This window comes from Watersipora subatra, chromosome 8, assembly GCF_963576615.1.
Source record: "Watersipora subatra chromosome 8, tzWatSuba1.1, whole genome shotgun sequence".
NCBI classification, from domain to species: Eukaryota; Metazoa; Bryozoa; class Gymnolaemata; order Cheilostomatida; family Watersiporidae; genus Watersipora; species Watersipora subatra.
In genome coordinates, this window is record NC_088715.1 from 62,039,169 (window position 1) to 62,059,051 (window position 19,883).

The window sequence follows — 19,883 nt, forward strand, 5'->3', positions numbered from 1 at the left end:
AACTAGCTATTTGAAAACAAATCATTTTTCTATATAAAAAAAACAAAAGTAGGCCTAACAGGGGGCTTCATACAAATTAATAACTATGCAAGAATATGTTTAATACTAACCCGTAAAAACCATGGCGTTAAGATTCTCCTGTTTCATTTTATTTTCTGCCCTGAGGAATTCTTTAGTTTTGATGAAGTCAGATCGGAACATGGGACGGTCCATTACACGGTGATTTGGTACTCGAGGTGCGTTGTTGACTTTGCCGGGAGAACCATCTCCACCAGTTGCCTCAGCCATGTTTCTGCAGCAGATAGACTGATTAGAATGTCAAACGGTAAGAATAGGAGCACTTAGACACCATGAGAAAAGTATCGGATTATTGTTAGATCCTGCAGCTATGAATGTAGAAATGTTTGGAGGAAAGATGGCTAATCAAAGGTTTCTTGCGCAGATATGCTTATAGGGGAATCTAATGCTTTACTCATACTTCATATAAACTTATTAAACTAATATTAAATAAGTTATGTTTTTATCACTGATCATTGATAACAATAAACAAAAACTACAAAACGTAATGAGCAGACGCTGGAAGTCGAGCAGACAAGATTTAGACGCATCTCTTGGGCCAACTTCAAAAAAATCAATCCATAGTTCCTGTTTAGTATAAATATACACCGCGTTTAGCAGAGATTAATCAACTACAGTTATACCTCAACGTATGAGCTTCATGCGTTTCAAGACCTCGTATGTCAATGTCCTCATATCTCAGCAATATTTCATATATAAAATAACTAAATCCAAATTAATCCGTTTCCTAAAAAACAGAATGATGAAAAATGTATTTTAATTGACATTGTAATGCACTAACAACGCTCACCAAGTAACAAATAGCTATCTAGTGGTTATGATATGTAATAAAATGTAATATTACAACGTACAGTACTGTACGGAGTTCTTACATTCAAAGCAGACGTAGCTGCTAGCAACTCCTTTGAGATAGAGACTTGACAGCAACAAGTTCGGTACGCTACACTTTTGTGATGCTTCGTAACATAAAAAACTTCAAATTTAACTTAGATGAATTTAGATTAATAAACACACACTTAAAAAAAGTTTTATTTTTACACAAAACTCAATTCCAATATGTTTTCTGTTTTCATATTTTATTATCGTCTTTCGGCTTGGTGCCTTTTGCGTCAATTACACTTTTAGCCAGTCTTTTAAAAACAATTCTGACGGAAAAGGCCGAGTGATGCTGGTCTCGAAAGTGTCCTCTCGCCTACTTGGCCACCTAGTGGCCACATCGAGAACTGGCTTGAATGCTCATATTTAAAAATTGTCTCCCATCTCAAGGCAAATGCTTACCCCAAATTTCTGCACATATTTCAAATTTTTCATGCATTGGGACAGTCGTATGTCAAGGTTTGACTGTATGTAATTATACGTAACTCAACCAAGAAGATTAGTTTTAGACCTTTGTATAGCCTTCTCAAACCCCATAATGCTATTTACAATTCTCCAAAAGAGAAAAACCACCAGCAACTACACTTTTGCGATAGTACAGACACTTTTCTCTCCTCTGTAGAATTGGTTCCAATGGATGCTAGATTATCACCATTCTAGCACCAACTTGACTTTTTCTATAGTCTTTAGTCTATTATAATGTTGAATACAAAGTGTAGCAGCTTGTAGAAGTTTAGAATAAAAACATTCAATAAACATTTTATATCTTTTCTCTTAGATTAGGTTATATTTGGGAATTGTTTGGAGGCACCTACTGCTTTGTTTATTATAGACATGATGAAGCAATGAAATTATGTATTATTTAAGTTATTGCTAATATCGGTACATCAACTCGCCATTGGCTAGATATATATATATATATTATATATATATATATAATATATATTATATTATATATATATATATATATATCTAAAGCATGAATTAGTATTAGTAAGCTAGTATTAGAGCTCTCTGTTTAACGCGGTCTTTCTACTTTGAAGTAGCCTACAGTCAAATCAACGCTATAGAAATAATAACTGTCTCAGGCTAATAGTAGTTCCTTGTTTAACGCGGTCCTAATACTTCTAAAGACATGCATTTAAAAACCGATTCGGAGGTTTTGGACCAATGGTTACGCAAGCAAAATTTTAGCAAACAAACTATTATGTGTTGCATTCGTGCTAAATGCAGCCCATGAAAGTTTTGCTCGGCTAAAAAATTGTTTGGACGCTAATATTGACTAGTTCAGCAGTGCAAAAAAATTGTTGAGGCCAGAAGATACTGTGGAAGGTATTGGACAACCATAAGATATTCGTTCTATCGAAAGCAACAATCATAACGCAACTATCCGAGGAAACTTCGCAACAGAACAGTTTTTGTCATATTCTGTCTAGTTTGTATATGTGCAACCAGCACTTATGTGGGATATAAAATACTTTAAGCGATTGAAGCATATTTAAAAGACAAACACTTAGACGCAGCACCGTGAGACAGAAAATAGATAGAACAATATTCATTTTCTGAGATCAGTTCTGATGAATGGTTACTTCTTACAAACCTCTCTTGCAAATCTAAAATAAGCAAACTTCAAAATCTTGAATTTGCTTACAGTGTCGCCATGGCTTAATAGGGAGATGTAAAAGAGACAAAGCGAAAAGTAATGAATGAGATGAATGCCGAGGTAAAGGGGAGTAATATATAGATGCTGAGGTAGAGGGGTAGTATACAAATGTTGTATATAGATGCTGAGGTAGAAGGGTAGTATACAAATGTTGTATATAGATGCTGAAGTAGAGGGGTAGTATACAAATGTTGTATATAGATGCTGAGGTAGAGGGGTAGTATACAAATGTTGTATATAGATGCTGAGGTAGAGGGGTAGTATACAAATGTTGTATATAGATGCTGAGGTAGAGGGGTAGTATACAAATGTTGTATAAAGATGCTGAGGTAGAGGGGTAGTATACAAATGTTGTATATAGATGCTGAGGTAGAGGGGTAGTATACAAATGTTGTATATAGATGCTGAGGTAGAGGGGAAGTATACAAATGTTGTATAAAGATGCTGAGGTAGAGGAGTAGTATACAAATGTTGTATATAGATGCTGAGGTAGAGGGGTAGTATACAAGTGTTGTATAAAGATGCTGAGGTAGAAGGGTAGTATACAAATGTTGTATATAGATGCTGAGGTAGAGGGGTAGTATACAAATGTTGTATATAGATGCTGAGGTAGAGGAGTAGTATACAAATGTTGTGTATAGATGCTGAGGTAGAGGGGTAGTATACAAATGTTGTATACAGATGCTGAGGTAGAAGGGTAGTATACAAATGTTGTATATAGATACTGAGGTGGAGGGGTAGTATACAAATGTTGTAAATAGATGCTGAGGTAGAGGGGTAGCATACAAATGTTGTATAAAGATGCTGAGGTAGAAGGGTAGTATACAAATGTTGTATATAGATGCTGAGGTAGAGGGGTAGTATACAAATGTTGTAAATAGATGCTGAGGTAGAGGGGTAGTATACAAATGTTGTATATAGATGCTGAGGTAGAGGGGTAGTATATAAATGTTGTATAAAGATGCTGAGGTAGAGGGGTAGTATACAAATGTTGTATATAGACGCTGAGGTAGAGGGGTAGTATACAAATGTTGTATATAGATGCTGAGGTAGAGGGGTAGTATACAAATGTTGTATAAAGATGCTGAGGTAGAGGGGTAGTATATAAATGTTATATATAGATGCTGAGGTAGAGGGGTAGTATGCAAATGTTGTATATAGATGCTGAGGTAGAAGGGGTAGTATACAAATGTTGTATATAGATGCTGAGGTAGAAGGGTAGTATACAAATGTTGTAAATAGATGCTGAGGTAGAGGGATAGTAGACAAATGTTGTATAAAGATGCTGAGGTAGAGGGATAGTATACAAATGTTGTATAACGATGCTGAGGTAGAGGGGTAGTATACAAATGTTGTAAATAGATGCTGAGGTAGAGGGATAGTAGACAAATGTTGTATATAGATGCTGAGGTAGAAGGGTAGTATACAAATGTTGTATATAGATGCTGAGGTAGAAGGGTAGTATACAAATGTTGTAAATAGATGCTGAGGTAGAGGGATAGTAGACAAATGTTGTATAAAGATGCTGAGGTAGAGGGATAGTATACAAATGTTGTATAACGATGCTGAGGTAGAGGGGTAGTATACAAATGTTGTATATAGACGCTGAAGTAGAAGGGTAGTATACAAATGTTGTATAAAGATGCTGAGGTAGAAGGGTAGTATACAAATGTTGTATAAAGATGCTGAGGCAGAGGGGTAGTATACAAATGTATAAAGATGCTGAGGTAGAAGGGGTAGTATACAAATGTTGTATATAGATGCTGAGGTAGAGGGGTAGTATACAAATGTTGTATAAAGATGCTGAAGTAGAGGGGTAGTATACAAATGTTGTATAAAGATGCTGAGGTAGAAGGGTAGTATACAAATGTTGTATATAGATGCTGAGGTAAAGGGGTAGTATATAAATGTTGTATATAGATGCTAAGGTAGAGGGGTAGTATACAAATGTTGTATAAAGATGCTGAGGTAGAGGGGTAGTATACAAATATTGTATAAAGATGCTGAGGTAGAAGGGTAGTATACAAATGTTGTATATAGATGCTGAGGTAGAAGGGTAGTATACAAATGTTGTATATAGATGCTGAGGTAGAGGGGTAGTATACAAATGTTGTATAAAGATGCTGAGGTAGAGGGGTAGTATACAAATATTGTATAAAGATGCTGAGGTAGAAGGGTAGTATACAAATGTTGTATATAGATGCTGAGGGAGAAGGGGTAGTGTACAAATGTTGTATATAGATGCTGAGGTAGAGGGGTAGTATACAAATGTTGTATATAGATGCTGAGGTAGAAGGGTAGTATACAAATGTTGTATAAAGATGCTGAGGTAGAAGGGTAGTATACAAATGTTGTACAAAGATGCTGAGGTAGAGGGGTAGTATACAAATGTTGTATAAAGATGCTGATGTAGAGGGGTAGTATACAAATGTTGTATATAGATGCTGAGATGGAAGGGGTAGTATACAAATGTTGTATATAGATGCTGAGGTAAAGGGGTAGTATACAAATGTTGTATATAAATGCTGAGGTAGAGGGGTAGTATACAAATGTTGTATAAAGATGCTGAGGTAGAAGGGTAGTATATAAATGTTGTATAAAGATGCTGAGGCAGAGGGGTAGTATACAAATGTATAAAGATGCTGAGGTAGAAGGGGTAGTATACAAATGTTGTATATAGATGCTGAGGTAGAGGGGTAGTATACAAATGTTGTATAAAGATGATGAGGTAGAGGGGTAGTATACAAATGTTGTATATAGATGCTGAGGTAAAGGGGTAGTATATAAATGTTGTATATAGATGCTGAGGTAGAGGGGTAGTATACAAATGTTGTATAAAGATGCTGAGGTAGAGGGGTAGTATACAAATATTGTATAAAGATGCTGAGGTAGAAGGGTAGTATACAAATGTTGTATATAGATGCTGAGGGAGAAGGGGTAGTATACAAATGTTGTATATAGATGCTGAGGTAGAGGGGTAGTATACAAATGTTGTATATAGATGCTGAGGTAGAAGGGTAGTATACAAATGTTGTATAAAGATGCTGAGGTAGAAGGGTAGTATACAAATGTTGTATAAAGATGCTGAGGTAGAGGGGTAGTATACAAATGTTGTATAAAGATGCTGATGTAGAGGGGTAGTATACAAATGTTGTATATAGATGCTGAGGGAGAAGGGGTAGTATACAAATGTTGTATATAGATGCTGAGGTAAAGGGGTAGTATATAAATGTTGTATATAGATGCTGAGGTAGAGGGGTAGTATACAAATGTTGTATAAAGATGCTGAGGTAGAGGGGTAGTATACAAATATTGTATAAAGATGCTGAGGTAGAAGGGTAGTATACAAATGTTGTATATAGATGCTGAGGGAGAAAGGGTAGTATACAAATGTTGTATATAGATGCTGAGGTAGAGGGGTAGTATACAAATGTTGTATATAGATGCTGAGGTAGAAGGGTAGTATACAAATGTTGTATAAAGATGCTGAGGTAGAGGGGTAGTATACAAATGTTGTATAAAGATGCTGATGTAGAGGGGTAGTATACAAATGTTGTATATAGATGCTGAGGTAGAGGGATAGTATACAAATGTTGTATATAGATGCTGAGGTAGAAAGGTAGTATACAAATGTTGTATATAGATGCTGAGGTAGAAGGGTAGTATACAAATGTTGTATAAAGATGCTGAGGTAGAAGGGTAGTATACAAATGTTGTATAAAGATGCTGAGGTAGAGGGGTAGTATACAAATGTTGTATAAAGATGCTGATGTAGAGGGGTAGTATACAAATGTTGTATATAGATGCTGAGGGAGAAGGGGTAGTATACAAATGTTGTATATAGATGCTGAGGTAAAGGGGTAGTATATAAATGTTGTATATAGATGCTGAGGTAGAGGGGTAGTATACAAATGTTGTATAAAGATGCTGAGGTAGAGGGGTAGTATACAAATATTGTATAAAGATGCTGAGGTAGAAGGGTAGTATACAAATGTTGTATATAGATGCTGAGGGAGAAGGGGTAGTATACAAATGTTGTATATAGATGCTGAGGTAGAGGGGTAGTATACAAATGTTGTATAAAGATGCTGAGGTAGAGGGGTAGTATACAAATGTTGTATAAAGATGCTGAGGTAGAAGGGTAGTATACAAATGTTGTATATAGATGCTGAGGTAAAGGGGTAGTATATAAATGTTGTATATAGATGCTGAGGTAGAGGGGTAGTATACAAATGTTGTATAAAGATGCTGAGGTAGAGGGGTAGTATACAAATGTTGTATAAAGATGCTGAGGTAGAGGGGTAGTATACAAATATTGTATAAAGATGCTGAGGTAGAAGGGTAGTATACAAATGTTGTATATAGATGCTGAGGGAGAAGGGGTAGTATACAAATGTTGTATATAAATGCTGAGGTAGAGGGGTAGTATACAAATGTTGTATATAGATGCTGAGGTAGAAGGGTAGTATACAAATGTTGTATAAAGATGCTGAGGTAGAGGGGTAGTATACAAATGTTGTATAAAGATGCTGATGTAGAGGGGTAGTATACAAATGTTGTATATAGATGCTGAGGTAGAGGGATAGTATACAAATGTTGTATATAGATGCTGAGGTAGAGGGGTAGTATACAAATGTTGTATATAGATGCTGAGGTAGAGGGGTAGTATACAAATGTTGTATATAGATGCTGAGGTAGAAGGGTAGTATACAAATGTTGTATAAAGATGCTGAGGTAGAGGGGTAGTATACAAATGGTGTATATAGATGCTGAGGTAGAGGGGTAGTATACAAATGTTGTATAAAGATGCTGAGGGAGAAGGGTAGTATACGAATGTTGTATATAGATGCCGAGGTAGAGAGGTAGTATATAAATGTTGTATATAGATGCTGAGGTAGAGGGGTAGTATACAAATGTTGTATATAGATGCTGAGGTAGAGGGGTAGTATACAAATGTTGTATAAAGATGCTGAGGTAGAGGGGTAGTATACAAATGGTGTATATAGATGCTGAGGTAGAGGGGTAGTATACAAATGTTGTATAAAGATGCTGAGGGAGAAGGGTAGTATACGAATGTTGTATATAGATGCTGAGGTAGAGGGGTAGTATATAAATGTTGTATATAGATGCTGAGGTAGAGGGGTAGTATACAAATGTTGTATATAGATGCTGAGGTAGAGGGGTAGTATACAAATGTTGTATAAAGATGCTGAGGCAGAAGGGTAGTATACAAATGTTGTATATATATGCTGAGGTAGAGGGGTAGTATACAAATGTTGTATATAGATGCTGAGGTAGAGGGGGTAGTATACAAATGTTGTATATAGATGCTGAGGTAGAAGGGTAGTATACAAATGTTGTATATAGATGCTGAGGTAGAGGGGTAGTATACAAATGTTGTATAAAGATGCTGAGGTAGAAGGGTAGTATACAAATGTTGTATATAGATGCTGAGGTAGAGGGGTAGTATACAAATGTTGTATGTAGATGCTGAGGTAGAGGGGTAGTATACAAATGTTGTATAAAGATGCTGAGGTAGAAGGGTAGTATACAAATGTTGTATATAGATGCTGAGGTAGAAGGGTAGTATACAAATGTTGTATAAAGATGCTGAGGTAGAGGGGTAGTATACAAATGGTGTATATAGATGCTGAGGTAGAGGGGTAGTATACAAATGTTGTATAAAGATGCTGAGGGAGAAGGGTAGTATACGAATGTTGTATATAGATGCTGAGGTAGAGGGGTAGTATATAAATGTTGTATATAGACGCTGAGGTAGAGGGGTAGTATACAAATGTTGTATATAGATGCTGAGGTAGAGGGGTAGTATACAAATGTTGTATAAAGATGCTGAGGCAGAAGGGTAGTATATAAATGTTGTATATAGATGCTGAGGTAGAGGGGTAGTATACAAATGTTGTATATAGATGCTGAGGTAGAGGGGTAGTATACAAATGTTGTATAAAGATGCTGAGGCAGAAGGGTAGTATACAAATGTTGTATATATATGCTGAGGTAGAGGGGTAGTATACAAATGTTGTATAAAGATGCTGAGGTAGAGGGGTAGTATACAAATGTTGTATATAGATGCTGAGGTAGAAGGGTAGTATACAAATGTTGTATAAAGATGCTGAGGTAGAAGGGGTAGTATACAAATGTTGTATATAAATGCTGAGGTAGAGGGGTAGTATACAAATGTTGTATATAGATGCTGAGGTAGAGGGATAGTATACAAATGTTGTATAAAGATGCTGAGGTAGAGGGGTAGTATACAAATGTTGTATGTAGATGCTGAGGTAGAGGGGTAGTATACAAATGTTGTATAAAGATGCTGAGGTAGAAGGGTAGTATACAAATGTTGTATATAGATGCTGAGGTAGAAGGGTAGTATACAAATGTTGTATAAAGATGCTGAGGTAGAGGGGTAGTATACAAATGGTGTATATAGATGCTGAGGTAGAGGGGTAGTATACAAATGTTGTATAAAGATGCTGAGGGAGAAGGGTAGTATACGAATGTTGTATATAGATGCTGAGGTAGAGGGGTAGTATATAAATGTTGTATATAGACGCTGAGGTAGAGGGGTAGTATACAAATGTTGTATATAGATGCTGAGGTAGAGGGGTAGTATACAAATGTTGTATAAAGATGCTGAGGCAGAAGGGTAGTATATAAATGTTGTATATAGATGCTGAGGTAGAGGGGTAGTATACAAATGTTGTATATAGATGCTGAGGTAGAGGGGTAGTATACAAATGTTGTATAAAGATGCTGAGGCAGAAGGGTAGTATACAAATGTTGTATATATATGCTGAGGTAGAGGGGTAGTATACAAATGTTGTATAAAGATGCTGAGGTAGAGGGGTAGTATACAAATGTTGTATATAGATGCTGAGGTAGAAGGGTAGTATACAAATGTTGTATAAAGATGCTGAGGTAGAAGGGGTAGTATACAAATGTTGTATATAAATGCTGAGGTAGAGGGGTAGTATACAAATGTTGTATATAGATGCTGAGGTAGAGGGATAGTATACAAATGTTGTATAAAGATGCTGAGGTAGAAGGGTAGTATACAAATGTTGTATATAGATGCTGAGGTAGAAGGGTAGTATACAAATGTTGTATATAGATGCTGAGGTAGAAGGGTAGTATACAAATGTTGTATATAGATGCTGAGGTAGAAGGGTAGTATACAAATGTTGTATATAGATGCTGAGGTAGAGGGGTAGTATACAAATGTTGTATATAAATGCTGAGGTAGAAGGGTAGTATACAAATGTTGTATATAGATGCTGAGGTAGAGGGGTAGTATACAAATGTTGTATAAAGATGCTGAGGTAGAAGGGTAGTATACAAATGTTGTATAAAGATGCTGAGGTAGAAGGGTAGTATACAAATGTTGTATAAAGATGCTGAGGTAGAGGGGTAGTATACAAATGTTGTATATAGACGCTGAGGTAGAAGGGTAGTATACAAATGTTGTATAAAGATGCTGAGGTAGAAGGGGTAGTATACAAATGTTGTATATAAATGCTGAGGTAGAAGGGGTAGTATACAAATATTGTATAAAGATGCTGAGGTAGAGGGGTAGTATACAAATGTTGTATATAGATGCTGAGGTAGAGGGGTAGTAAACAAATGTTGTATAAAGATGCTGAGGTAGAGGGGAAGTATACAAATGTTGTATATAGATGCTGAGGTAGAGGGGTAGTATACAAATGTTGTATATAGATGCTGAGGTAGAAGGGTAGTATACAAATGTTGTATATAGATGCTGAGGTAGAGGGGTAGTATACAAATGTTGTATAAAGATGCTGAGGTAGAAGGGTAGTATACAAATGTTGCATATAGATGCTGAGGTAGAAGGGTAGTATACAAATGTTGTATATAGATGCTGAAGGAGAAGGGTAGTATACGAATGTTGTATATAGATGCTGAGGTAGAGGGGAAGTATACAAATGTTGTATATAGACGCTGAGATAGAAGGGTAGTATACAAATGTTGTATAAAGATGCTGAGGTAGAAGGGGTAGTATACAATAGTTGTATATAAATGCTGAGATAGAAGGGGTAGTATACAAATGTTGTATAAAGATGCTGAGGTAGAGGGGTAGTATACAAATGTTGTATAAAGATGCTGAGGTAGAAGGGGTAGTATACAAATGTTGTATATAAATGCTGAGGTAGAAGGGGTAGTATACAAATGTTGTATATAAATGCTGAGGTAGAAGGGGTAGTATACAAATAATGTATAAAGATGCTGAGGTAGAGGGGTAGTATACAAATGTTGTATATAGATGCTGAGGTAGAGGGGTAGTAAACAAATGTTGTATAAAGATGCTGAGGTAGAGGGGTAGTATACAAATGTTGTATATAGATGCTGAGGTAGAGGGGTAGTATACAAATGTTGTATATAGATGCTGAGGTAGAAGGGTAGTATACAAATGTTGTATATAGATGCTGAGGTAGAGGGGTAGTATACAAATGTTGTATATAAATGCTGAGGTAGAAGGGTAGTATACAAATGTTGTATATAGATGCTGAGGTAGAGGGGTAGTATACAAATGTTGTATAAAGATGCTGAGGTAGAAGGGTAGTATACAAATGTTGTATAAAGATGCTGAGGTAGAAGGGTAGTATACAAATGTTGTATAAAGATGCTGAGGTAGAGGGGTAGTATACAAATGTTGTATATAGACGCTGAGGTAGAAGGGTAGTATACAAATGTTGTATAAAGATGCTGAGGTAGAAGGGGTAGTATACAAATGTTGTATATAAATGCTGAGGTAGAAGGGGTAGTATACAAATGTTGTATAAAGATGCTGAGGTAGAGGGGTAGTATACAAATGTTGTATATAGATGCTGAGGTAGAGGGGTAGTAAACAAATGTTGTATAAAGATGCTGAGGTAGAGGGGAAGTATACAAATGTTGTATATAGATGCTGAGGTAGAGGGGTAGTATACAAATGTTGTATATAGATGCTGAGGTAGAGGGGTAGTATACAAATGTTGTATAAAGATGCTGAGGTAGAAGGGTAGTATACAAATGTTGCATATAGATGCTGAGGTAGAAGGGTAGTATACAAATGTTGTATATAGATGCTGAAGGAGAAGGGTAGTATACGAATGTTGTATATAGATGCTGAGGTAGAGGGGAAGTATACAAATGTTGTATATAGACGCTGAGATAGAAGGGTAGTATACAAATGTTGTATAAAGATGCTGAGGTAGAAGGGGTAGTATACAATAGTTGTATATAAATGCTGAGATAGAAGGGGTAGTATACAAATGTTGTATAAAGATGCTGAGGTAGAGGGGTAGTATACAAATGTTGTATAAAGATGCTGAGGTAGAAGGGGTAGTATACAAATGTTGTATATAAATGCTGAGGTAGAAGGGGTAGTATACAAATGTTGTATATAAATGCTGAGGTAGAAGGGGTAGTATACAAATAATGTATAAAGATGCTGAGGTAGAGGGGTAGTATACAAATGTTGTATATAGATGCTGAGGTAGAGGGGTAGTAAACAAATGTTGTATAAAGATGCTGAGGTAGAGGGGTAGTATACAAATGTTGTATATAGATGCTGAGGTAGAGGGGTAGTATACAAATGTTGTATATAGATGCTGAGGTAGAAGGGTAGTATACAAATGTTGTATATAGATGCTGAGGTAGAGGGGTAGTATACAAATGTTGTATAAAGATGCTGAGGTAGAAGGGTAGTATACAAATGTTGTATAAAGATGCTGAGGTAGAAGGGTAGTATACAAATGTTGTATAAAGATGCTGAGGTAGAGGGGTAGTATACAAATGTTGTATATAGACGCTGAGGTAGAAGGGTAGTATACAAATGTTGTATAAAGATGCTGAGGTAGAAGGGGTAGCATACAAATGTTGTATATAAATGCTGAGGTAGAAGGGGTAGTATACAAATGTTGTATAAAGATGCTGAGGTAGAGGGGTAGTATACAAATGTTGTATATAGATGCTGAGGTAGAGGGGTAGTAAACAAATGTTGTATAAAGATGCTGAGGTAGAGGGGAAGTATACAAATGTTGTATATAGATGCTGATGTAGAGGGGTAGTATACAAATGTTGTATATAGATGCTGAGGTAAAAGGGTAGTATACAAATGTTGTATATAGATGCTGAGGTAGAGGGGTAGTATACAAATGTTGCATATAGATGCTGAGGTAGAAGGGTAGTATACAAATGTTGTATAAAGATGCTGAGGTAGAAGGGTAGTATACAAATGTTGCATATAGATGCTGAGGTAGAAGGGTAGTATACAAATGTTGTATATAGATGCTGAGGGAGAAGGGTAGTATACGAATGTTGTATATAGATGCTGAGGTAGAAGGGGTAGTATACAAATGTTGTATAAAGATGCTGAGGTAGAGGGGTAGTATACAAATGTTGTATAAAGATGCTGAGGTAGAAGGGGTAGTATACAAATGTTGTATATAAATGCTGAGGTAGAAGGGGTAGTATACAAATGTTGTATATAAATGCTGAGGTAGAAGGGGTAGTATACAAATGTTGTATAAAGATGCTGAGGTAGAGGGGTAGTATACAAATGTTGTATATAGATGCTGAGGTAGAGGGGTAGTAAACAAATGTTGTATAAAGATGCTGAGGTAGAGGGGTAGTATACAAATGTTGTATATAGATGCTGAGGTAGAGGGGTAGTAAACAAATGTTGTATATAGATGCTGAGGTAGAGGGGTAGTATACAAATGTTGTATAAAGATGCTGAGGTAGAGGAGACGAAACATGTAAAAGTGATAAGACAAAGAAGAAAAGTTGTCGATGCAAACCAATAATACTGCAGTTACGGTACAGCTAACATATTAAAAAATTATGTCTAGTTTTTCCTTTTTGTATGGCCAAAGGGGTGAGTTTGGAAAGATCTTGGATCAGGTTAGGCAATTTACATGTATTTCACTGTTCTTAGAACGTAAATTGCCTATGACGTAAACGTTCTTGGAATGGATTATTTATGTTGTAGAAGCTTGTTGAGGAGGTTGTATATGGAACAATATAAAAACTAAATATACTAATTATTTGTACAAAAAACGCCAATAAAGTAGTCTTATCATCACTTCCCCTCTTCATTAAACACAGCAGATGTGAGTGAAACAATGGCAAAAAGGGTGTAGTGGTAGCCATCTAAAGACACTAACTTAGAAAGTGTGAACTTTAAATCAACATAAATTGCCTATATCTTTCTGTTTATCGATCTTGGTTATAAATTTACTAGCTTATTTTCATTCGAAGCATTATTCCACCTTTTTAATTTCAGTTACTTTGAGCGTACTTTTCTTGCTAGTAAAAAAGTAAGAAGAAAGTTATTCTTTTTCATCAGATATTGCTGGCCGGCTCAGTAGGTTCTTAAAGGTTGACTTGCAACAAAATTCACATTACAGTTACTTGGTTACCAAAGATTCACCATGTCTTGTTCACCGCTAATGTGTTGTAGGAGCAAAATATCTGTAAATGTGATTACAAGCTCTTGAAAGCTCAAAAACGAACAGTTAATCGCAGCCATCACAAAAACGCCGCGGTTTGGAATCTTTTTATTTGACTGACATACTCCAACATTTTGGTTATTGTTTTGACACTTGATGTTATCACGTGAAACTAAAGACCAATAAAAGGCTCGATATAAAACGCCTCATAGCACTAGTTTATGATGAATACTTCGGGTTAATCATCTGGTCAAATCATTTAGTCGTAATCTGATCATGTGACCCAAACTTTCTGCCAAATCGAGCGAACAGTTTCTGCAGCATTTTTTGACTATCGCAGGTTACCAACTGGGCCCTCATGTTTATCAGAGAATGATATGCATTTTTTCGAGCTAAGGTTAAAAAATTACTAAAATTTTTATGGTAGGTTTTCAGGTTTCAGTGCTCAAAGTGACAGCATTACGATGATGATGACACAGACGCGTAAGGACAATTGACATACAGTGAAACATGGATAACTCACCCTCGGATATAGCGAACACATGGTTAACTCGAATGGATTTGCTTGGTACGTTCCCGCGTAATGATAAATGGCTCTATATAACTCGAACTCAACACTGTTAATTCGAACTGTTTTTTGCCCAACGGCTACCGAAACGGTTGCTATCGCTTTAGAAAATCACTTTATTCCAAGCCATAGAGGTAAACCTCAACTTTTCGTAATTCATAAGCGTCGTTATTACCACCATCAGCAAAATATTTTTGTCAACGACTTTTCTAAAGGTTTGGTGAAATTTGATTTATACCAAACATCCGCGTAGCGATCGCCCTTCGGAAGCGAGGTAAAGTGAGTCAATCTAAAAAATGTCCTGGCAATAACATCACCTCAAACAACGAACCAATCTCAAGTGATAGAAAAATCTCTATACTTTTCGATAAAAACGTTTTAAAATTTACATTAGAAGCATTTAATTTGAAACAAGCCATTTGTGCTTTTGCTTTATATTATAGTTTGTATATGTACTGATGTCTTTTCTTTTGAGCATTTCAACAACGCTCAAGTTTTGCCAATGCCAATCTAAAAAACGTCCTGGCAATAACATCACCTCAAACAACGAACCAATCTCAAGTGATAAAAAAATCTCTATACTTTTCGATAAAAACGTTTTAAACTTTACATTAGAAGCATTTAATTTGAAACAAGCCATTTGTGCTTTTGCTTTATATTATAGTTTGTATATGTACTGATGTCTTTTCTTTTGAGCATTTCAACAACACTCAAGTTTTGCCAATGCCAATCTAAAAAACGTCCTGGCAATAACATCACCTCAAACAACGAACCAATCTCAAGTGATAGAAAAATCTCTATACTTTTTGATAAAAATGTTTTAAACTTTACATTAGAAGCATTTAATTTGAAACAAGCCATTTGTGCTTTTGATTTATATTATAGATTGTATATGTACATGTATCTACTAATAAATAAGTAAATACATGGACTTGTGACAGTGCTCTGATAACTTGAACGCTCTGATAATTCGAACACTTTTGCTCGGTTCTTTGAAGTTTGAGTTATCCGAGTTTCACTGTAGTTTTATTAAATGCATGAAGTATATTTGTGAAAATATTTCGACGAATGAGGTTGCATGAAAGTGTAAACAGAAGCCATATTGTTCAGTTACGTCCCATTTGAGCCATTTTGGAAATAGATTCCAATCTACGGCGTTTTCGTGATGGTTGCGATTAACTGTTCGTCTTTTTAGCTTTAAAAAGCTTGTAATCACATTTTGCACCTACATCACAGTAGAGTAAGACATGGTGAATCTTTTGATACCAAAAAACTGTAATGTGAATTTTGTTGCTAGTCAACCTTTAAGACAATTAATCCAAACATTTGAGCAAAATTGGAGAGATTGTGAGAAAACGAATGACGCTGGAAGCAGAGCAAAAAAGAGCGATAAAGTAGAGGAATGAAATGAGCTAATGAGCGATAGCTGACATGTTAAATGCTGACAAAAAATACTACTTTTTAGATTACCACAGTACCAGTGTGCTTGGATGTCTGTCAACTAGGATACTCCTGTGCCAATGAAACGGTGCAGAATCCACAATGTCTGCAGAAAAAGCCTAAGACAGCAAAAAGACAGTCATTTGGTCAATGCTTCATAAAGTCCCGATTAAAATAAAAAATATTGCGGAAATAGTGTATTTCATTTACATTTTTACTCATTAAAAACTTAGTGTAGATCTGTAGGGTTGATGAATGACTGGGTGAAAATTTAAAGAAAGGCAGATGTGACACAAATGGGGTACACAAGAAGGGTTCATGTAGTCCAAAGCATATGCATAAACTTGGATTTATCCTCTATACACTATTGTCAATGATTTCCTATCATAAATGAAATAAAGAAATCAAATCTATGAGTAGTAAATGACAGAGAACCATGATTCATTGTTAACACAGTCGGTCTAAGTAGGTTCAAAAATCAGCTAATTTCTTCGACATATATTTCACTACCGCTGTCAATTCCATGTATCACATGAACGGTTACTCATTGATGATCAGTTACTGATTACACCCAAAGCAGCTGAGCAAAAGAGAATAGACTTGAGAATTAGTAAAGGTAGTTTATGAGAATAGCACGAGGGGCAAACAATGATGTGTACACAAAGTTAACATTTATGTTCTGTGATACATTTTTGGCACATGCCTCATTTTGTACTTCAAACACATGCAAAAATACAACCTACAAAAATACTGGCGCCAGCATACTGACCGCTTGTATCAATTCATGATTTTTGCCAGAGATGTGTCCGACCCCGGTAAACAAAGTTAGAGGGAAGGTGTGATGGAATGTGAAGTGTGTGATATTGAACACGACAGACTTGTGAGAAAAGAAAAATGAAATCAGGCAGGATTATTTTACTGGTCTGAAACTAAACTGGAGAGAGTGTAACTGGGAAGTTTTACGAGCAACTGGTTGCGCGTAAAAGTATCTCAAGGTATCTGTCTACCTGTTCGCTTGAGCAGTTCTGTACATGAATTCTCTTTGATGCATTATAGCAACATGATTTTGTTGGCGATGGCTTAAATAGGTAGTAAACAATGTTTCTGTCAGCACAAAAGGGAAGTTATTTAGAGCTATCACCTCGAGTTGACTTAATATGAACCAAATAGGTTTTCTGTTTGCTATTTCAGCATATGAGCAAACGTTTTTGAAGTCGCATCTTTATTCAATCAGATGGCGCCTTACAGTGCCTCGCGTTGTGCGTTCACAACTCGAGTTGCACAACTCGATTGGTGAACACGCAACGCGACTTTTCAAAAGTAAGGTGCAATATACTGGTATTACGGTAGCATAACCGTAGATCTGGTTATATTAACAATGGTATATCAATAGGCACCCGTTAGCTAATAGAAATTAAACTATGTATGTACTGTAAAACTAGAGCTAATAGCGAATTATTAGAATTATACTGCGCGGAGTTTGCAACTCGAGTTGTACAATTAGAGTTGCACAACTCGAGTTGCACAACTCGAGTTCATCAAAACCCAAGCCGAGTTCTTTCAACAGCAACTCGAGTTCAACAACTCGGCTTGAGAACATCTCATCTCATCGTTTCATTTTCTCTAGCAATATGGAATTTATTTTGGTGCATCATTAAACGCCGTTGAAATAATTTTCATGTTCATTTTCGGTGTCCATTCAGTCTCTTGTCAGGTTCTAGAGAAATAACTTTTTTTCATTTGAAAAAGAAGTGGCCCAGCTCTCACATAGATTGCTTTTTAGTTTGATTTTTACATTCTACGTTTTTGTCTTGTTATATTTATAGAAACAAATATGCGCAAATATCGTCAATATATATACATGTAATTTAAATGTGTATATATATTTAAATTATTATTATTAAATTTCTGTAAATGTTCTGTAAATCAGACACCCCAATCACTCACTTTGCTTTCTTTACGAACCCGTGTTAGTTTTGCGTAACATAACTCAAGTTCATCAAAAACCCAGGCCGAGTTGTACAACACGGCAACTCGAGTTGTACGGGAAACAGTCCCAACATCGACAAGTCCGAACCTAGACAAGTCCCAATCTCGACAGAGGTTGGTCCGAATCTAGACAAAGGTTGGTCCGAACATCGACAAAGGCTGATGCAGTTTTACAATAATTTAATCTTCAACAAATAATAAATGTCTTTTTGCAGTTCTATCCTCACTTCAAAAAATTAAAATCAAAGCTACTCACTGAAGTTTAGATTTCAAATAAAACATTTTGCTAGCATAACAGTCAACCATATTTATGATTGTTACTTGTTTTAGCATTCGTTTTATATTTAGGTTGGGCAAAATATTGTTAGGCCTACATAAGCTGGGGAGTGCTGCATCAAATGGATCACAAGATATTTTTGCGCAAATAAGTCTTTTACATATAAATCGCTCATTTACTATGAAAATAGTAGATGGTAAAATAGTAAAACTGCTGTCGAGATTGGGCCAACCGTTGTCGATATACAAACTCGTCGAGTTTCAATCCAGTCGAGGTTCGGACTATAAACCGAGTTGTACAACTCGAGTTGTGAACACGCAAGGCGAGGCACTGTAAGGCGCCATACAATCATTTTACTGTGCATCAAAATGTCGCATATAAAATTAATTAGTATGCAACCTGAGTACTGAAGTAGACATGATGCTAATCAAGAGAACTTGAAAGGAAAGCTTTAAGACAGCCAAACATTAATTACTAGAATGAGCGAGCTAATACAAACATTGGAGACCGTCAGATGAGCGTCTTAAGATTTCTAGCCACTCATTTATCAACCTGTTGTTCAGAAAAACTTATTTACTTTCGATCACCACATTCGCTCCTACTTTTAATACGAGTCCTAAAGAAAAAATACCCAAAATAACAGACGACCAAACAAATGTAAAATTACTATAAGCTTATATATACCAAAAATAGATGGAAAACGTTAAATCGCCAAGTAAACAGCATCACAAATCTAGGCATAGTTAAAATAAAATATAAGTATAATTTCCTAAACGAATTCATCCCACGTATAATTGTTCAAATCCGCCTTACACTGGCAAACGTGGGATTTTCCAATTCGTAACTGTGTTTTATTTAATTTTGTAATTGTATTATAACTTATTGCAATTATCAATGTATTACTATAGATAATCTAATGTATGCATTTTCCATTTAACTTACACGAACTAAATGATTATCATGTATTTGCTTATCCTAATACGTTAGTTTATGCATCAGTTTCGCTATCCAGCTACATCTTCGCCAGGTCTATTCGAACTCTCTCAAGGTTTCTAGATCCTATTTCCGTATTGTCGTAAAGCCATTGCAACGACACACGGTCGAAACACGCTTATTTGTCAAACAAAACCCATTTCAGAGTTGTCTTTTCATTGGTTTTTCTCGTCTGCGAGAATGCAACTCTTAATCAGACCTGATGACGCAGAAACAGACCTTCATGGTGGTGTGCTACCGGGGCCAAATAGATCTGGACTGGTGAGTTGATCAATAGCTTTAAACAGTAGCTCTTACCTCCTACATGAGATGAGAGTTATCATTAAGTTTCGTCATAAAACTTAATAAGGTAATATACTTAGCTTGGTCAAAAGCACTGTCATCAGTCCTGCGTTGTACCTCTCTGTATAATAATCACGTTTGCTTAGTTGGTTATCAGTAAAGTTTACAGTCGACACAATGAACTATTTAGTACTTAATATACAGTACATCTAGCAGTCAAAAGAAATGTATCTGACACCTTGTTTCCTT

At 35.9% G+C, this 19,883-nt stretch overlaps 1 protein-coding gene across 1 annotated transcript in view; it reads right to left on the reverse strand.

Annotated features, from left to right (window-relative positions):
• The window catches only part of LOC137401464 (uncharacterized), a 51,021-nt gene extending 31,623 nt beyond the window's left edge, over window positions 1-19,398 (reverse strand). The window contains exons 1-2 of the mRNA XM_068087817.1: window positions 19,302-19,398; window positions 111-292 (exon numbers count right to left, since the gene is read on the reverse strand). Coding sequence (XP_067943918.1) covers window positions 111-288 — 178 coding nt within the window. The 5' untranslated portion in view covers window positions 289-292; window positions 19,302-19,398. The remainder of the gene's footprint in view (window positions 1-110; window positions 293-19,301) is intronic.
• Window positions 19,399-19,883: the final 485 nt, after the last annotated feature.